Source organism: Marmota monax, unplaced genomic scaffold, assembly GCF_021218885.2.
Source record: "Marmota monax isolate L192 unplaced genomic scaffold, Marmota_monax_Labrador192_F-V1.1 WCK01_AAM20220418_F8-fsc00111, whole genome shotgun sequence".
In the NCBI taxonomy this organism is placed as follows: Eukaryota; Metazoa; Chordata; class Mammalia; order Rodentia; family Sciuridae; genus Marmota; species Marmota monax.
The window spans coordinates 4,313,219-4,331,617 of record NW_026695067.1 but is presented as its reverse complement, the minus strand read 5'-3'; the positions used below and the strand labels follow the sequence as shown (position 1 = coordinate 4,331,617).

At 53.1% G+C, this 18,399-nt stretch overlaps 1 protein-coding gene across 2 annotated transcripts in view; it reads left to right on the top strand.

The window, feature by feature from the left end:
• Arid3b (AT-rich interaction domain 3B) overlaps nucleotides 1-14,626 on the top strand; it is a 59,627-nt gene extending 45,001 nt beyond the window's left edge. Inside the window, exons 8-9 of one of the 2 annotated variants that reach the window (XM_058573810.1) lie at nucleotides 29-127; nucleotides 14,508-14,626. In XM_058573810.1, the coding sequence (XP_058429793.1) occupies nucleotides 29-127; nucleotides 14,508-14,611 (203 nt within the window). In that variant the 3' untranslated portion in view covers nucleotides 14,612-14,626. Of the gene's footprint in view, nucleotides 1-28; nucleotides 128-1,893; nucleotides 4,460-14,507 lie in introns of those variants that run through there. The other variant, XM_046428090.1, reaches the window with a different exon arrangement.
• Nucleotides 14,627-18,399: the final 3,773 nt, after the last annotated feature.

Below are 18,399 nucleotides of genomic sequence, written 5' to 3'. Positions count from 1 at the left end.
CAGACTTGCTTCTCCCTTTCACCACCAGAAGACAGAGCAGATGCCTCGACTGCAGCCCTGAACCTGACCACAAGCAGCATTGGGAGCATTAACATGTCTGTGGACATCGATGGCACTACCTATGCAGGTAGGCCCTAGAGTCCTGGAAGATGCCCACACAGTGGCAGCCAGCAGCAGTTCAGTTCCCTGACTGGCCCTGCTTCCTTTCACATTATCTCAGTTCCAAAGGTAAAGGGGTTCTTCTGGACTACAGAAGAATAAAGGATGCTGAAGGATGCCACCCCCCACATTGACAGACACCCTTCATCTAACTCTTTTTTGGTTGATGGTTGATTAATTGAAGAAATCATTTATGTGAGGATTCATAATCAATACTACATTAGTGCCTTTAAACATTGTAGTAACTTACAAGTTAAGTTAGTGCCCACCAAGAATGGGTCTTGCAATACATGCATCTTCTTTCTCTGACCGTAACACACACTCATGTTACATTATGTGTCATTCCCTTTCTTTAAAATGGACCACGGGTTGAGACCCTGGCAAAAAAGTCTAACTGCAGCACGATCAATCTACATTTTTATGAATTCTTCCCCAGTCTTTTTCAGTTGTTGCTAAACCTAATTTACCAACAGTTTTTTGTTTGTTGGTTGGTTTTGTACCTTTACTGAGCCTCTTTAAAGTGTTCAGCTTCATATTCATAGAAACAGCAGTTCTTTTCCACTGCCATTCCAGTGGTTTAGGGACCACCTTGGGAACAAGTCCAGCTGAGTGTTGGTAAGTACAACTATCATTAGGGGCCACAAGGTCTGGGCTAGGTGTCACTTGCCTGTTTTACCCAGGATGTAAAAGAGTGTCAGCCAGCCTGGAGAGGCATCCAGTACAGAGGCTTTAAAGCCCTACAGCTGCACCTTCTATCAAAACTGGGGGTGTAGCTGGTTGTGATGGTGCATACCTGTAATCTTAGTGACACCCTGTCTGAGAAAATAAAAAGGGCAGGGGATGAAGCTCTGTGCTGAAGCACCCCTGGATTAAATCTCCACTTCCAAAAACAACAACAAACAACTGGAGGTGCTTTCCCAGGGCTTTGCCTGTTTGAATGCTTCTGTTCTGGAGCTACACCCACCATACACACTGCACCACCATGCAGGCCCCATGGGCCCCTCATGCTGTAGGTCTCTGGTGGGCTACCTACCACCAGCATCGGGGACAGGGCCTTTCCCCACCCTTCTAGTGCTTTTCTCTTCCCCAGCTCCTCCCCTGTTCTTGCTGGCACCACTAAAGTAGAGTCCCTGGAGGCCTCCTCTCCTCTCTCACCCAGGTTCCTCTCACTCCCCAAAGAATACTGTGATATCCCTCTCCTGCCCAAAATTTTCAAGGCCTCCATGGCCCTTGCAAACCACACCACCTTGCCTGCGCATCTCTCCAACCCCATCTGCTATAGCCCTGGCCATCACTACCCCTTGGTTGTCCCACACACTTCAACCAGCCCTTGTCAGTTTGCACCTCTCCCTGCTATGTCTGTGTCTCAGATTCTCTGGCCATGCTTTTCTTCACTTGGCCACTTTTCCCTCTTCCAGTAGCCCAGGCTCACTCTCCTGCTGGATCCTTTCACATCCTACCCTCCCTTGCCCTCCAAACCCTCTCCAGTGTTCCCACAACACTGGCTACACTGGTCTCAGAGCATTTGTAATGTTCTAGCGAAGTTACTGTTTCTTCTCTGTCCCCTAAACAGTGTGTGAGCACAGGAAGGCAGGACAGTGTCTGGGCTTCTGTTGGCACCTTGCATTGTATGGAGAGCAGAGCATACTTAGGGTTAGACCTGCAGTCAGTCAGTCCTTGTTGAACTGAGTCCGCTGTCTCTTCAGCCCACACTGCTTCTCCTCCCCACCTTAGGTGTGCTGTTTGCCCAGAAACCAGTCGTCCACCTCATTGCAGGCTCTGCTCCCCAGAGCATCGGCAGCAGTGCCAGCAGCAGCAGCAGCAGCTCTCACTGCTCACCAAGTCCTACCTCATCACGGGGCACCCCCAGTGCAGAGCCCTCCACCAGCTGGTCCCTCTGACGGGCAGCACCCAGCTACCCACTCCCTACTCCTGCCGAGAGTGAAGGAAGTTGATGCACAGAAGTTACCTCATCTCACGGAGCCCACATCAAACACCATTTGGCCAGACGTTGAGAGTTTGGACATGACCGTCTGTCCAGGCTCCTTTCAGGTCCTGCTGTTCTCTGGGGACAGGGAGAGGCTAGAGGGTGGGACAGGTCAGCGTTGTCCAATCAGGGATTGACCTGGAGAACTGGGCAGAGGTCTGGGTGTCCAGCTTTCTCTAGGGTTCCCCGGCCACCTCCCATCCCGGGGCACAGTGTATCGACAATCTGAAAGCCGACACAGGGCTGGAGGCCCTCCATATCCCTTCCCCTTTAATTTATTTCCTTTTCCCTGCCTTCTACCATCACCCCAACTCCACTGCTCTCTTCCTTGACCCAGTCCCCCAGTTTTAAAATCCCTTGTGGTGCTGCTAGGAGCCAAGAGCGTGCCTTCCTGGCTCTTGTCTGCAGAGCATGGGATGGGGCCCTCCCAGCCCACCTAGCCTACTGTTTGGTTCCTGGAGGGTGGGTCCCTCAAATCCAAGTTTTTGTTTTTTTTTAATCAGTACTCAGGATCCTATATCCCCTTTTAAAGGGCCTGAGAAAGAGCATGTGAGAACAGACTTCAGTCCCAGGGCCTCCAGGCAGCTGCTGAAGAGAAGCAGAGCTTAGGCTGCCTAGGCCCTGGCACCCACTTCACACGGATCCTCTTCTGACCCTCCCAAACCTCAGGCTCCCCACTTGCCCTTGTTGGCCAGCACTCCCAAGACAACCCATTTGTCCCTGGCTCCTGTCATCGTCTCTTGGGGCCATCTCAGCCCCACTAGCCCCAGACGTGCTGATGTCAGGTTCACTGAAATACCTCAGATTTGTAATTGTTGATGTTTGATTCTTCAGGAAGTATTTGCATCTCTGAAATCTTTTTTATATGTGTTTTTCTGACTTTTTGTTTTTTATTTTTAAATTGTTATTGTTGTTGCTGTTATTGTAGCACCAAAGAAATGAGAGCGGATCACCCCAGCCAGATGAGGCTCAGTAGCCAGCCCTGGCTCAGTAGCCAGCCCCTCCAGCCCTGCCCAGGCCCTAGCCCACAGGCCAGGCGGGAGCAGGTGGGATGACTCAGGGATCACTGTGGTGGGAGGGAGGGGCAGATGGAGAGGCCCACTCTTGCTGGCTGCTTCTGAAGAGGGCCTTGACTCCTGTGTTCTGCCGCCCTCTGCTCCAGCTGACAGGGTAGGGCAGGACATCTCTCCTCACTCAGCATTCCCACCTCAGGACATGAAGTGGCTGTGGGCCCTGCTGGTGGCCAAGCTACCAGGGAACGAGGAAATGCTAAGAGAGCTCCTTCTCTTCTCTTGGCTCCCGCTGCTCCTGTGTGGTAAAGAAGGCGTAATGCTTGCACAAGGCTCGCCTCTCGGCCAGAAGAGTTCACTGGAACACCACCCACAAGAACTCCCTGGGTGGTGGCAGTGGAGACCACAGCATGGCCTATACTTGGTCCTATCTAGGGAAAGAAAGGGAAATCAAAAGCTTGCACGCAAGACATACCTCAACCTGGTAAGCAGCCGCTCTGCTGACCTGCATCTCCTCTTCCCTCCCCCAGCCTTCCACACATCTGCACATGTGTGCACACACACGTGTTCACACATGTACACGCACGCATTCTCACATTTACACACATTCACATATTTTCACACACACTTACATGCACACATTTACTCATACACATGGGCACAGCCCATCCCCTGGGGGCTGCCCGTCTGGCCTCAGAAGCCTCTCCCACCAGGCACATGCCAGGTGTGGGCAGAGAAGGGCATCTGGAATCTGGTGCCAGTGAGAAGCCCAGGTGGCTGATTCTGGACCCACTTGAGAGAGTCTCAGACATTTGGCCAATGTATCTTTCTCAGGGTTTGGTCACAAAAGAATGGACTCTTCCCACCCAGAAGATGCAGGGTCAGTGTACTGGGTTTTTCTGGCATTGAACCCTTTCCCTTTCCTCAGGCATCATGCTGACCTGTCCCTCCGAGTGCCCTCACTCTTTCCTAAGGCCAGCAGCAGGGGCTCAGCCAGAAAGTGTGAGAGTAGAGGCACTAGCTGGTGCCCCAGCATCCACGCTCTGAGCCAAGCAGAGCTTTCCCTGGAGGTTCAGTCCTTGAAGGCCACATGGGAGGCAGTTGGCCAGAGCAACTCTGTCCCCTCCCCTTTCCCATCTTATATGTATTTTAACCAGGAAAAATGTGATAGCACATGGGTAGCCTAGGCAGTGAATAAATACCTCAGACATCCTCTTGCAGCAAGTGTCTATATGTTGTGGTTATTTTCTATCTTACATGTTCTTGAATGTTTATATTTCAATAAAACTCTACCTCTTCACAAGCAGGTCTCTCTCTTGCTTTGAGTGACTCTTGCACGGGGTGAAGTCCTTCAGTGTGAAAAGGGAGCAAGGGAGCTGCTCCTCTGGTCCCCTGGCTTCTCTGAACCTTCTCCCCTGCACTGCTCACCTATCATCCCCAGAGCATCTACTCTCAGGTTATCAGCTGTTTTAGCAGTGTACTCTATCATTGTGTAGTCACCAAAGCTGATTCCATTAGGGTTACCTCATTGTCCTGACAGGCATAGGGCCAGGGGATTACCTCTTTAACTTAGCATGCTCCTGCTGAACTGCTAGATGAGATGCCAAGGGAAAAGACATGGCATCTAGACAAAGACTTGTTCTTTGGGATGTGGTATAACACAGACTCTATATGAACAGTCGACAGTGGACAGGTGGAAGCTGGAGCAACTCACCTGGGAATCTCTGGAGGTCTTCCCAGGAAGTGCCATTATATGTGGAAGAACCAGCTGGAGATGTTTAGGAAGAGCCTTTCCAGCAGGGAACTGATGGGTATGGAAATGCAGTGGCATCAGAGAATCTGGTGTTGGACTAGCCAGTGCCAAGGGTCAGAGGAGTGGGAGTGGTGGGGGATTGGGAAAAGATAGACTCCAGGCTAAAGGATTTGGGTACCATCTTCTGAGAATCAGAGGCTGTGTTTTAGCCAGAGTTCAGGTTTAGAAAGGCTCTTCTAAGCCAGGTGAAGTAACGTATCTATAATCCTAGCAACTCGGGTGCTGTGGCAGGAGAATCCCAAGCTTGAGGCTAGCCTGGGCAACTTAGCGAAGACCTCATCTCAAAAGGGCTGGGGGTATAGTTCCATGGTAGAGCACTTGCCTAGCACATTCAAGGCCCTGGGTTTGATCACCAGCGCCACATACAAAAAAAGTGCTTGAAGCATCTCCCCATAAACTCTGCCTGATGTGCTTCCTTTCGGGGAGAAGAAGGGGCCAGCCAGCATGCTAACCAGACAGAGGAAGAGCACCCAGGACTTTTTGTCCCCTGGTCTCCACTGTGCCATGCTGCCCCCAGCCAGAGGTCACTGGGTGGCAGCTCCAAGAAAAGCTTTCCCAACTACCCTCATCGGGCCACACCATCACCTGTCTACCAGGATTAGACCACACGCCCTGGGAGCTGAGGGCTGAGGGCACAGTGGTGAAGCCTAGGAATGACTAGCCTAATTGCCATGACAGAAAAGGGGAAACCCCCTAAGGCTACCCCTCTGCCTGCAGGAAAAGAAGGCTACCAGGTCTCTGAAATGGGAGTGGAGGTCATTGCCATGAAGGAAAGGAGAAATGGTGTCTGAGGGGCTTATGAAAGGAGGTTTGGGATCACTGCTGGGAAGAGGAAACAAAGGAGTAGCCAGAACAGGAAGAGCAGGGAGAGGGTACCCAGCTGGTGGTTGGCCCTCCACAGGAGTTAGGGATCCAAGATACACAAGGCCAAGAGGGGATGAGCGCTGTGGCACACAGGAGTAGTCCCAGTACTCGGGAAGCTGAGGCTGGAGCATCTTTTGAACCCAGGAGTTTACGGTCAGCCCAAGGAACATAATGAAGCCCCATCTCTCTCTCTCTCTCTCTCTCTCTCTCTCTCTCTATATATATATATATATATATATATATATATATATATATATATATATATCCAAAGGGATAGAAGGGTAGGTGATCTTTGACAAGCCCCTGGCCTTCATTGGGGGTGGGTCCTCTGTGTGTCAGGGAGACATACAGGAGTTGGGGCTATATGAGGCCAGAGGACTGAAGGGGGAGGCAGGAGGCTAGTTGGGAGCAGCACTGGGGATGTCTGTCTTCTCCATGCATGAGACCCCCTTGGATGAACTATAATTTCTCCATCCCAATTCCACTTTCTCCATTTACTGTCACTGAAATCCAGCTCTTTCCACATGGTGAAAATCAGGACAACTGATAGGTCCCAAGTTTTATGTGTCTGGTCTTCAGCCCATGAGGGACTAGCCCTGCTCCAATCAGTGATCCAGGCAGGGGCCCACATGGCCAGTTGGGCTCGATACCCAGCCTTGGAGCAATCATGTGAAGCTGGGTTGGCATCTTGGAAACCCCAGAAGAGAAGGACAGGGTGACATGAAGCCTCATCCTCACAATGCTGCTTCAGTCTAGAGTAGATGGAAGGAGGGTTCTGGGTATGGAGCCTGGCTGACAAGAGTTCTATAGGGGAGGAAGTGCAAAGCAGAATGGGAGAGGAGTTCATGTGAAGAAGAGTATCCAGATGACCTTGAAGGAGAGACACAGCCTAAGCCAAACTTGCCTGTGGCTATTGAGGACAGTCGTGCTATCAAGCTCAGAATATGAAGTATGATAGACGAAAACGCCTTTCTGGGACAGGTTAGGGGGCTAGGGGCTTGGCTGTTGTTTTGCCATGTGACCTAGGGCAAGTCACTGCCCATCTCTCCCTGTCTGTGAAATGGTAATTGTGATGTGATCTGAGGCATAAGTGAATAACTCACTGAAATGTCTGAAGCCCAGTGCCCAAGGCCTTCAGCTGTAAGACCAAGGGGGTGCTGGTGGGCACATTGATGGCACTGTACCAATGATGCCCTATAAGGACGCTAGTACCCCCAATGGCCACTCCCCTCCCAGCTCTACTCCTAGCCACAGAATGCCCTGGGAAAGGGCCAGGTGGCCTTATTTGAAAGTCAGAAATCTTAACATTGTGCCAATATGGACATTTCAGTCCCATACGTAGGCAGGGGACAGGGAGAGGTTTCTGATAGGGAGACCTCTGACTGCAGTTGCCTAGCACAAACCCTGACAGACATAAACACAGGAGCCTGCTCCTCCCTGAGGAATCCCTGCGCACTCTTGGTTCTTCGAGATCTCTCAATTCAGTCCCTCCATGCCAGGACTACCCCGCTTGCTGGCAGTGGGCCAGGGACTGACCTCAATCTCTTGAGCTGCACTACGAGGCTGTGAATCTGTACCCTGGTGCACTTGGCCATGGTCTCCATGTTGCCTGGGCATGTCCCCTGGCTCCCAGCTGTTCTCAGGTGCTCCTCTTCTCTGGCTCAGAGGCTGGAGCTGGAATCTGAGACAGATGAGCAGAGGCAGACTCCACGTGGTACTAAGAGGCTGCAGCTTCTAGGCATGGGGTAGCTCTGGCTCTGCCAGGAAGAGGGAGGCCAGCCAAGCTCCTTCTAGAAGGACCCTCCCAGCCTTCTATTTTCCCTCGAAGTTGTCAATGGGGAGACCAAGGCACAAAGGAACTAGACCTGGGTCCCACAAGGAGGGGTCACTCTTGTCCCTTTGGAGGGCTATAAATGCAACCTGCAGGGGTTTTTAATTGGCTGGAGCCTTCCAGTGCCCTTCAGTGGCCCTGACTCTTTTCCTAAGGTACCTGAAGAGGAGCTGAATCAGAGACAGGAGCCCTGCCCCATGGAGCTCCTCCCCACAGTCCTCAAAGCTGAAGACCTCATAGTGGAATAGCTTCCAAGCACAAGCAAACACTGCCTCCACTCAGTGGCTGTGTCACATTGGTGATCCTGAGCAGCTGATCACAGCAATGTCCTGTTTCTGAGTTTAGTAAGAAGGCAAATGAAGGCTTGATTATTGCACACTAGGCAAAAGGGACTTCGTAACTCAAACTTATGGGTCATAGGTATGTGTGCACAGCTCTATGGCTTTAGTTCCAGCTCAACCCACCTGAACCCCAGGTAGAGGGGAAATAGGGAACCAGGAAAACAAGCCCTGAACCAGGCACAAACATACTATCCCGTGCAATCCTCATATAAATCCTATATGCAGGGACTGTCGTTGTTCCCATTTTAGAGATGAGGAAGCAGACTTAGCAAAGGCAGGACTTGCTTTCACTCCCCAAGCAGGTAAGCGACACACAGTGCAGCATGGGATTGTGCAGTGGTCTGAAGACCATCCTCCTCCAGCTAACACCCAGGCCCAGGAACCTAGACGTCCTGACTCCCTGCACCCCCAGAACCCACCTGCCTGCCCTCTAGCTTCTTCCCTGTATCCCTCATCAGGGAGAAAGAAGACATGTGAGGAGAGACGTGGGGCCCAGGTCCAGGAGCACACCCCCACACCTGCTGCCCTAGCCCCACCCTTCCTCCTGAGGGCATGAGAGGACTTGTGTCTCCAATCCTGTAAGGGATTATAAGGCCTGCCAAATGCTCCCTGAGGGAAAGCAGTGTCCCACACCCCTGCCCTGTGACCTCATTTTTCCAGAGGCCCCAGCTCCTCAGGGAGCCAACTGGAGCTGGGAGAGAGGTAGTGAGCCCACTCTCAGGGTCTTGGCAGGATCTTGACTGACCCAGTGTGGGGAAGGGAAGGTGATGGCTAGCTGGGCACCAAAGATTGGACCTGGGGAAGCCGGTAGGACTCTGCAGGCCTGGGCCATGCAGAATTGGAGTATTGCTGTTGAGTACCTGGCCCTGAGCAGCTTCTGGCACCCACTGTTGAGCCTCCAGCTAGGAGTCTCCAGCTTCTAGCATATCCTAGACCTTGTGGAGCTCAGTCCACATCTGAGCCAGCTCCATGCCCACCGCTTGCAGGAAGTCTGGGCCAGAGAGCAGCAGGGTTGGCTCTCATTTTAATTTGGTCCTTCCCCAAGGATATAGCCACATCCTGGATCTACAGCCCCATTCTCTTAAGACTATGCCTTTCCCCAAAGAAGGGGCCATAATAGGAGCATCAGGTACAGAGCTGATGGAACAGTACTGGGAGAGAGAGCAAAATGACTAATTTCCAAATTGTACAGGTAACTAAAGATCTAGAGTGCTTGCCCCAAACCCTCTGTGCTTCACTTAATTAACTCTTTCCTTTTACCTCTGAGTCCCAAAGTATCCAGTCCTTCAATATTCCCTGTGTACCTAGTGCTGCCCAGAGCCCAGGTTTCCAGGTAGTCCTCTATTTCTAGGTCCTGCCCTGTCTCCCTCTAGCCCCCTCCCAGGGTCACCTCTGAGAAAGTGTGAAGCCATGGCAGCCTGTGTTTCTGGGCCAAGGATGAGTCTAGGCTCAACCCTTGGCCCTTAATGGAGACATCTCTATGCTGACTCCTGGGTCCCACAAGACAGTTACTCCACCCTATCCCCTTCCTTTTGGACCCAGGCCCTACCTTCCCTCCTCCAGGTAGTCTTGAGCTCAGCTCTGTCAGATTCCTGGAAACAGGGGCCCAATGTGTCTTTAAGAGGGCAAAGAGAGACCAAAGCTGCATCCTCTGCAGAGGAGATCCCACCCTCAGCCCTTGTTGCCAGCTGGACCTTTGGGAAGGCAACTTCCTTCCTTCTTTCCTTCCTTGTTTCTCCTCCCTTTATTTTGTAGTACTGGGGATTGAACCCAGGATGTCCTACCTCTGAGCAACATCCCTTCCCTTTTTACAAATTTTTATTTTGAGCAGGGTCTTGCTAAATTTCTGAGGCTGGCCTTAAGCTTGTAATCCTTCTGCCTCACCCTCCTGAGTAGCTGGGATTATGGGGTGTGCCACCATCCCAGGCACCACCACCCCGTTCTAAATATCGTTAGTCCAACCAAAGTCAGTAGATTGATGTGTGGAGGCACAAGACCAGTTCTCTGGAGCAGGAGAGACTGTAACCCTGGGACAGTAACCCAGTGAGTACATTGAATAGGGCAATAGGGTCTCTGAATGTTAAAACTGCTTGGAGTCCCTTCAGTGCAGCTCCCAATGTATAGATGGGATCCTAAGCCTTGGAGACAAGGGGCTTAGGCACAGCCACTGGGCCAGTCTGACAGAACTGAGACAGGAACCTCCATCTGGGTGTTGGTAGAAACCCTACTTCATGATGGGCCCAGGAAAAGTTCCACCACACGCACTCACACTCGCAGCCTGAGTGGGCTCAGCCAGCACTCACTCAGGGGAAATGCCAGTGTGGTCCCCAGAGAGAAGCCAAGCTGTGCCCAGGCTTCCACCGGAGGTTGGGTGGGGCCCACTTTCCACTTCCACTCGCAGACTCCTGGGGTTGGCCTGGGGCCTCTACTGGGGCCTGTCCCTGTGGGAAAAGGACAGATGGTGAGGACTTGAGAGCATCTGGACTGCTTCAGGAGTGACTTCCCTTCCTTCTGATTGGCTGGATTATTCAGATTCTCAGGTCCCTGTACCTTGGGTGTGGTCAGGATCAGGCCAGGATGACCTGGGGACATCCAATACTTGACCCTAGCAGTTGATATTAAATTTCAGTGCCAGCAGCAGCTGAAATGCTGCTCCTGCCCACAGCATCGGTTACAGCCTGGGGTCCATTTGTGAGGAGATGAGCTACTGCACCCCAAAGGCCCTACACTGCTGGACCTAAACTCCAGGCACTATAGAGATCAGTGTAGGGACCCATTATACAGATGAGGAAGCTAAGGCCCCAGGAGGAGAAGGGTCTGGTGACTATGGCAGAGCCTGGGCCTCCCATTGTTTTGCACTAGACCCCTGATTTCAGATTTGGGAAGGGGCTTTAGTGTCCTCAGGAAGTGTTCACTGGAGGCCCTGATCCCACATGAGTTCTTCCTCACCCCACCTCACACTTCTCAATCCCAGCAGCCATCTGGTCATTCTCCTTCTCCGGAGTCTGTGTCCTACTTCTGTGGCTGGCCAGGTAGGAGCCGTGAGGGGACAGATTGTGTCCCCATCTGACAGGACCCCCTTTCCTCTCATACCCACAGGCACTCCCATAGAGTCTTGGATTTGGCAGGGTCCAACCTGGCCCCTGCCTGCCTCAACTTCAGCCAGTATTTGGAGGAGGTGCTGGGGGCTTCCTGAGCATTGCCCCACCCGCTGCTCATGAATCTTCCTCCTAAACACATTCTGGACTCTCTGCTGCTGTGTGAAAGTCCTGGGGTAACAGGAGGAGCAAAATAATATGAGAGCAGCTGGGTCCCAAGTCATACCCAAGATGCCCAACAGGAAAGTAGCAGGAAGCAAGTTAGGAGATGTTGTGGGTTGAATTGTGTCCACCTGCACCCCCCGCAAAAAAAAAAAAAAAAGATGTGGAAGTCCCCGAGGCTTCTGAATATGAACTTATTTGAAGATAGAATCTTTACACAGGTAAACAGGCTAAAATGAGGTCATGAGACTAGGACTTAATTCAGTGTGACTGGGGTCCTTATAAAAAGGGAACGTGATCAAAGACTCACACTTGGAGAATGCCATGCAGAGATGAAGGCAGAGACCAGGATGAGTCACATGCAACCTCAGGAATATCAACCATTCCGAGGAACCACCAGGAGCTAGGGGAGGGGCCTGGAACAGATCCTTCTCACAGTCCTCAAGAGGAGCTAGCCCTGCCCTGTGACACTTTGATGTGAACTTGTAGCTTTCAGAACTGGGAGATAATCCATCTGCCAGGGCTACTCTGTCTCTGGAGTCTCTGCAGTTCTTCCTCTTTAAATTTCAGGGCAACTGCCACGTGTACCAGCAAGCCTTCCAATACTCAGCCACCTCCTCACGAAGCCCAGGACATGATTCTTGCTTCTCAAGTTCTTTCCCGAAGAAAACTAGCACCTCCAGGACCTGGAGTGTGCTGAGAGAAATGGAGCAGTCTGGGTATAGCATGGACTTCAGATCACCCTACTCCATTGTTTTTCAGTGATTTCTCTGCAAGTTAGATGTCCTCACCATGTCTTGTTGGGAAGAGGGGTGGGGCAGAAAGGCCTTTTTCAGGGCTCCCTGCCCACCCTAAACCCAAAAGAGCCAGACTGGGACAATAAAGAGCACTCATACACAGAGAAGAGAGTTGAGCTCTGGCTGTGTGATTTCAGGTTTGGGGCTCTGGACCCTTCCCGATCCAAACCATAACAGAGAGTGGCCCAGCTCCTGCCAACAGTCATTTCACCCAATGTAAGACCAGGGCACCCATCTTGGCCTAGCTTAAACCCAGGGATGGGCCTAAGCAGCCACCTACCAGGCCTCCTGGCCTAGTGCTATCAACCCACAGAGCTGCTAGCAGCACGAACATCTCCCCAAGTAGCCAGGCATGTCTGTCTCTAAGGCCTGCATATGGCCCCCAACACCTTCTGTTCCCCCTGCAGCTGCTCCAGCTGCTCTGAGAAAGTCCCTAGTCATTAGCGGCTCCAGCTCAGATCTTCTGAGAATCTCTTGGTTACCTGAAAGACCCTGCCTAACCAGAGTGGTGGCTCAGCCTCTGTCAGGATGGACTCAGCCTTGACCCAGACCTTTACCTATAGAGTCCCTCCCTTCTAGACTACCTTTGATCCTCTTCTGGAACCCTTCCAGAAGTCCTCCTATGACCACCCAACCTTCAGAGGCATCTCCACACACCAAGTGTTGACTATGGACTCGTGCCAGGCTGCACACCAGCCATGTGTGCCAGCTATGCGGACTTCCCCGGTGCACTGCGCTCCAAGTTGCGCTATGTGGAAGCCCTACCCCAGTCTGTCTTTCTAGTCATTCTTTTTTTCTACCATGTCCCTAGAACTCATTGCTCAACCTCAGAGTCCCCCAGCAACAGGGCCAGCCTCCCTTGTCTCTGTCAACCACATGGGGCTGCTCCTGCCCACTGTAGTGACCTGAATGAGCATTAGCAGCTGCTCTTGCAGGAGGGCTATATCTTGAGCTTGATCAGGGGTCTCAGCAGCCCCCAGGGAGATTCTAAACCCTGAAGCACCTGGTCCTCATCCCAGCTCTGCTCCTGGATCTGCAGGCCTGGCCCCAGTGACTCCAGTAAACACTCAGTATAGGATTCTGGTACCTCCTCCCAGCCTCAACACACTAGGTGGTCTTGGTAGACCCCTGGTGCCTCCAAGAGACATGTTGTGGCAGGGGCCTCACTCCAACTCAAGTTATGGCCCCAAACAAGCTCTTCCCTACCAGCTGGTCTCAGATTCTCCATCTAGCCAGATGGTCTTGGGGTCTTCTCAAGTGCTGGGGGGATCCCTGTCAGGCTGGACAGAAGCCCTCACATTGCCCTCCTTCTCCACCTACTGCTCCAAGAATGAAGATCAGAGAGTAAAGTATAGGGCAGGGTTGAAAGTACAGTAGGGTAATTGTTCCATGCACCCACTTGGAGTGGCTCTGCTATTATCTCGACCCCAGAGGTCCCTAGGCTGGGCTCTGCAACAAGGAGCACATATGGTCCAAATTCGGCTGAGCCTTTTCCACCTCTGTCTGCAATAGTAAGATCCTGGGGTCAGAAGGGCATGTCTGCCTTTCTTCTGACACTCTATTCCTGCCCACATGACTCTCCATCCCTCACTTTTCTTCTATGACCTGGTCTGGCTTTTTCCACTCCTCCTGTCCTTGGGATCCCCACAACTGGTGCCTCTTCTGCTCCAGGTGGCCCAGGAAGCATTCCACCTTCTGGGGAGGGGAATGCTAAAGGCAGCATGGAACCCCTGGGGAGGGCTGGTCCAGCCTCCCTATCCCCACCAGGCAGGGTAGAGTCTGCAGCCTCTGATAAAGCAGACAGACTCCAACCAAGGGCCGTGCTGCCAGCCAGAATGAGTCTGAACACTGGCTTAAATATAAGGAACTTGTGGCCCAACGCTCTGGGGACCTACTCAGCTCTTATCTTATTACTACAGGCTCTAGATGTGCTGGCATGAGACATACTACCTTTCCTCCCCAGCTGCTGATGACTTCAGAGCTTAAAGCAGTAAGAGAACTGGGGAAGCAGCTGTGGAATGCTAGAGAGTAGGAAGGCACGAGAGGATGGGTTGTCAACTGGGTCCTGAGGGTCATCCAGGCCTTTAGGAAGCAGTGGATCCAGGAGGTTAGCTATCGGCTGAGAAACTGGGTCACTAAAGGCTTGAGTATCTAACCTGGGCTGTACCCTCACACAGCGCAGGGATGACCTCCCCAAGAAGCCCCATCTTGCACAGCTCCCTGTCCTTCTCTGGGAACTGCCACTTTCATCAGGAGACTGAACTTCTAAGGAAGCTCTCCTATCACTGAGCACAGGGACCCTGGCCCTTCTTCTGCCTCCAGCTGGTACCCAGCCACACCCAGCACATGCCTCTCCGACACACCGCACACCTCCAGGAGTGCTACCCAGAGATGACTCTGCTCAACATCCCTGTTGGTGACTCCATTCTCCTCTTTCTCCTTCAGATGCCCCAGGCCCTGGCAAACCTTCTCTTGAGAATATGATACCAGATGTGGGCACCAGCCCTGAGCATTCCAGAGATTTTGGCCTGGTAAGGAGAACTTGTTAGTTCAGATCTCCTTGGGGCTGCAGAAAGGCAAAAAAGGACATGGGGGAGAGCATGGGAACCTCACTTTCTGCTTCAGAACAGCAGCTCACACTGAGCCTAACTGAGTCCCAGCCTGCATTCCTGCCTCTGCAGCACCTGGGCTTGCTCCAAGGGATTCCAGTGCTGTCTGAAAGTGGCTGACCAGCTAAGCCCACTGCCACCTGCTCTCTGCAAGCTGCACTTGCAGCTCCCTCTTTATCCATATCCAGTCCCACTCTGGAGCTCTTTCTGAGCACCTGCCACCGAGAGAGGAACCAGGCTTCAGAATAGGCCCTGCCATGGTGGGGTGCCGTGATTAATTCTCCATATGCACCTGCACCCTTCAGTGGGGTTCAGTGGATGGACATAGTCTAGTGGCCAGAGGTGTCAGCTGAAGACATGTGACAGGGCTAAGCATCAGGTCTATGGGCTCTGTCACAGTGAGCTCTGCAAGCAGGGCTTAATCCTGACCCCTGGCCCCAGAGTCCCTCTGTTGATTTGGACTTTGAATAAACACTAGCCTCAAATTCACTAACCAGTTCTCAAATCCAAGTTTCTGTGAATTGTGGTGCTCACTACAGGCAGCCATATGGTCAATAAGCATGATCTTGTTTAATCCGCATGGGCAGCCAGTGTGTGTATGTGGGGGAAACAGAAGCTCTGAGGGGAGGTCAAATGGCCCAGATCATGTGGGAGTCCAGGGGACCTGGAATTCCCAGGGACCTGGAATTCCCACCAATGCAGCATTCTGGCATCAGAACCTACCCTCTCCCACCCCTGCTGCTCCACAGTGCTCCTCCTCCCAGCATGGGAGTCTGGAAATGGCAGCCATTAGGGGAACATTTGGGGGCCTCTACAATTTAGCTTTAGAGATTTTGGCCTGGTAAGAACTCGTTAGTTCAGATCTCCTTGGGGCTGCAGAAAGGCAAAAAGGACATGGGGGAGAGCATGGGAACCTCACTTTCTGCTTCAGAACAGCAGCTCACACTGAGCCTGGCTGAGTCCCAGCCTGCATTCCTGCCTCTGCAGCACCTGGGCTTGCTCCAAGGGGATCAGAAGCCTTCACATCAGGTCACTACTCTGGCACCTTTCTCGATTCCATAGCTTCAGGGGGCCTGATCCCCATGCTCATCACTTGGTGAGGGAACTCATGGGGTAGACAAGAGCAATTGGCTGGCTTTACCACCCCCTACTCTTCAACACCACCTTCTTCACCTTCAGGGTCTGGGCCCAATCCTGCCACTGCCCTCCCACTCCCAGGCACCAGGCATTCTGCTCCAGCTCTGCAAAGGCCAAAGGAAGTGTGTCTCCATCTGAGCAGGGGGGACCCTGGTCACCTCTGACATCCCTGCATCAATCCCAGACTTGTCACACCTCCCATTCCCACTTGGGGCCCAGATTCCTGCAGCCCTTCTTGATCTAGTTGTCTCCCTATGTGTCACCACCTCCCAAGACCTCAATGAAGGCTGGCACCTGGTCTCACCTCCCACACCCTGGCACAGCACCTACAACTCCATCCTACCTAGGTATTCCTTCCCAGGTAGCGGTGAGGAGCTTTCCATGGCAGCCTGTGCCCTGACTCAATCTGAGCTGAGCTTCACTTAGTTTCAGAGGGGCTCACAGTGGGTAGAACTGGGGGGTGGGTATTGGCCATATTTTGGGGGCATGTTGAGCCAAGACAGGGTGGCACCCCATGCTGTAAGAGAACAGGGAGGAGCCTGACTTCCTTTTCAGGATTCCAGGAGGGCTTTCCAGGGAGTGACCTTGGGGCTGAGACTCAAAGGAGAATCAGCTGTGCTCAGGGAAGGCAGAGACGAATGTGGCAGACAAGAAGAGCACCAGTACAGCAGGACTAGGGTTCAGAGTCCAGGAACCTGGGGATAAAAGGGAGACCAAGAGGTGCAAGAGGAGCTGTGGGATTTGCATGAAAACAGGGCAGGAGCATCTCTCTGGTGCCTTGGATCCCGCTGCAGACTTCAACCACGCAGAAAGGACTTGATGACCACAGGGCTGGAGACTGGAGAAAGCATGGGTTGGAGGGGCAGGAGTTGTGGAGCAGCTTCCTCTGGGGGTGGCCCCAACCTGGAGCTCCCCTCTCAGCAAGGAGCACTGGAGGGGTGGAGGAGTAGGACTGGAGTAGTTACCAAAAATTCACATGGGGTTGTCACTCTGAAAGGTGTGAGTTCTTTTAGGAAGAAATAAACAAGGAATGAAACTCTACTGGTAAACTCTCAAGCAGGAAGACCTCCAGACTGCAATGTTCCAGGGTGGAATGGGGCTGGGAGATGACTCCTGTCCCACCTCAGGGAAAGAGTGCTTCTTTGTTGCTGGGAGGCAGGGACTCCTGGATTCCACAAGGTAGGAGGGCTGGTGAGAAGACTGCCTAACTCACCCCATCAGAGCCTGGCGCCTGGGGCAGGGTGAGGGACAGAATCCTCTCTGAAGACTTCTGTCCTAGCGCAGATGCAGATATGGTTTGGTGTCCTGCAGCCATGGAAACTGCAAGCAACACTGAGCGGTGTGGGAAGAGTCTTCCCGCCTCTTCTGATGGGAAGCAATACTGCTGTTGTGGCCCAGGCCTCTAGATCCCTGAGGGGCGGGATCTAGAGGCCGGCACAGTTGGGCTCTGGGTTACCGAAGTACACACTGAAGTGACTCCTAAATGTCTATATTGTGAGGGTCGGGAGTGGCGGTGGTTGGGTACATTTGATTGGAAGGGTACTCGGGGGGGTCGGTCTTGATGCTGCACTCAGCTTTTAATTTCTGTTGTTTACTTCAGGTGGGCGTGGTGCAGCATGGCGGAGGTTTTTACCCAAGGGGTTATCACTCAAGTAATAATCCTCCAAACCCCAACTTCGGGAAGAGTAAGAAGCTGCGACTGCGGCTCCGGAGGATGGGTATACTGCCACAGAGCCTACGGGGCCGCTCATCCCCAGTCCTCAGTGGAAAGGGAACCGGCGGACCCGCGCCCTGGCGGTGCTGGGGAAACCCCAGCTGTACCCGTGGAGCCGGCCCGAGGAGGGGCGGGGCCTGGAGGTACACTACACCTGGGCACTCCACTCCGAGCCTGCGGTCTGGCGCCCCTGGCCCCCGCCCGCCCGCTTGGCTGAGCGACGCCGGGGGCGGGGACGCCACTGCGGGAGCGGGCGGGGCGCGCACGCTCACAAAGTGAGGTTTCCCAAAAGACCCCAACCTGTTTTCGCCTCTGGAAATGTGCCTAGTACTCCCCTTGGCCCTGATCTAGCGCGGGCCAGCAGGTGGACGGGGTTTAGTTGGCCCCACACTCAAGGCCACTGTCAAAGGGGGTCTTCGAGTTACTCGTTGAAGAAGCGGCAGGGCATGGGGCTTGGGTTCCGCGGGAGTTTAAGTAAGAATCAGTGCTCATGGCAGTAAGACGCCCCAATGGAGTTCAAACAAAAGGGGGACGTCCTCTTCCCCAGACCACTGCCCCGCCAAGGGACCCCGCCGTCTTGGCTCGCTCATGGGTGTCCTCCCAGAATCTGCTCTGCAAGCACGAGCGATCTTGGGCGTGCCGCCACGGCTTTCAAAAAACCCGCACAAACCGAGAGAATGTGGTTTGATTCTTTCACTTAAGCGGAGTCGCGTCCCACTTCTCGGAGCCCCGACGCAAGAGCCTCTGTCGTGTGCTCTCCAGGTCGCAGGGAAACAATGCCAGTCCTCTCCGCGCGCAGGCGGACACGGCGGGGCAGCGACAGCGGAGAGGGCAGAGCCTGGTAGTCGACCGGGCTCCACCTTTTGGCTCCAAGCGT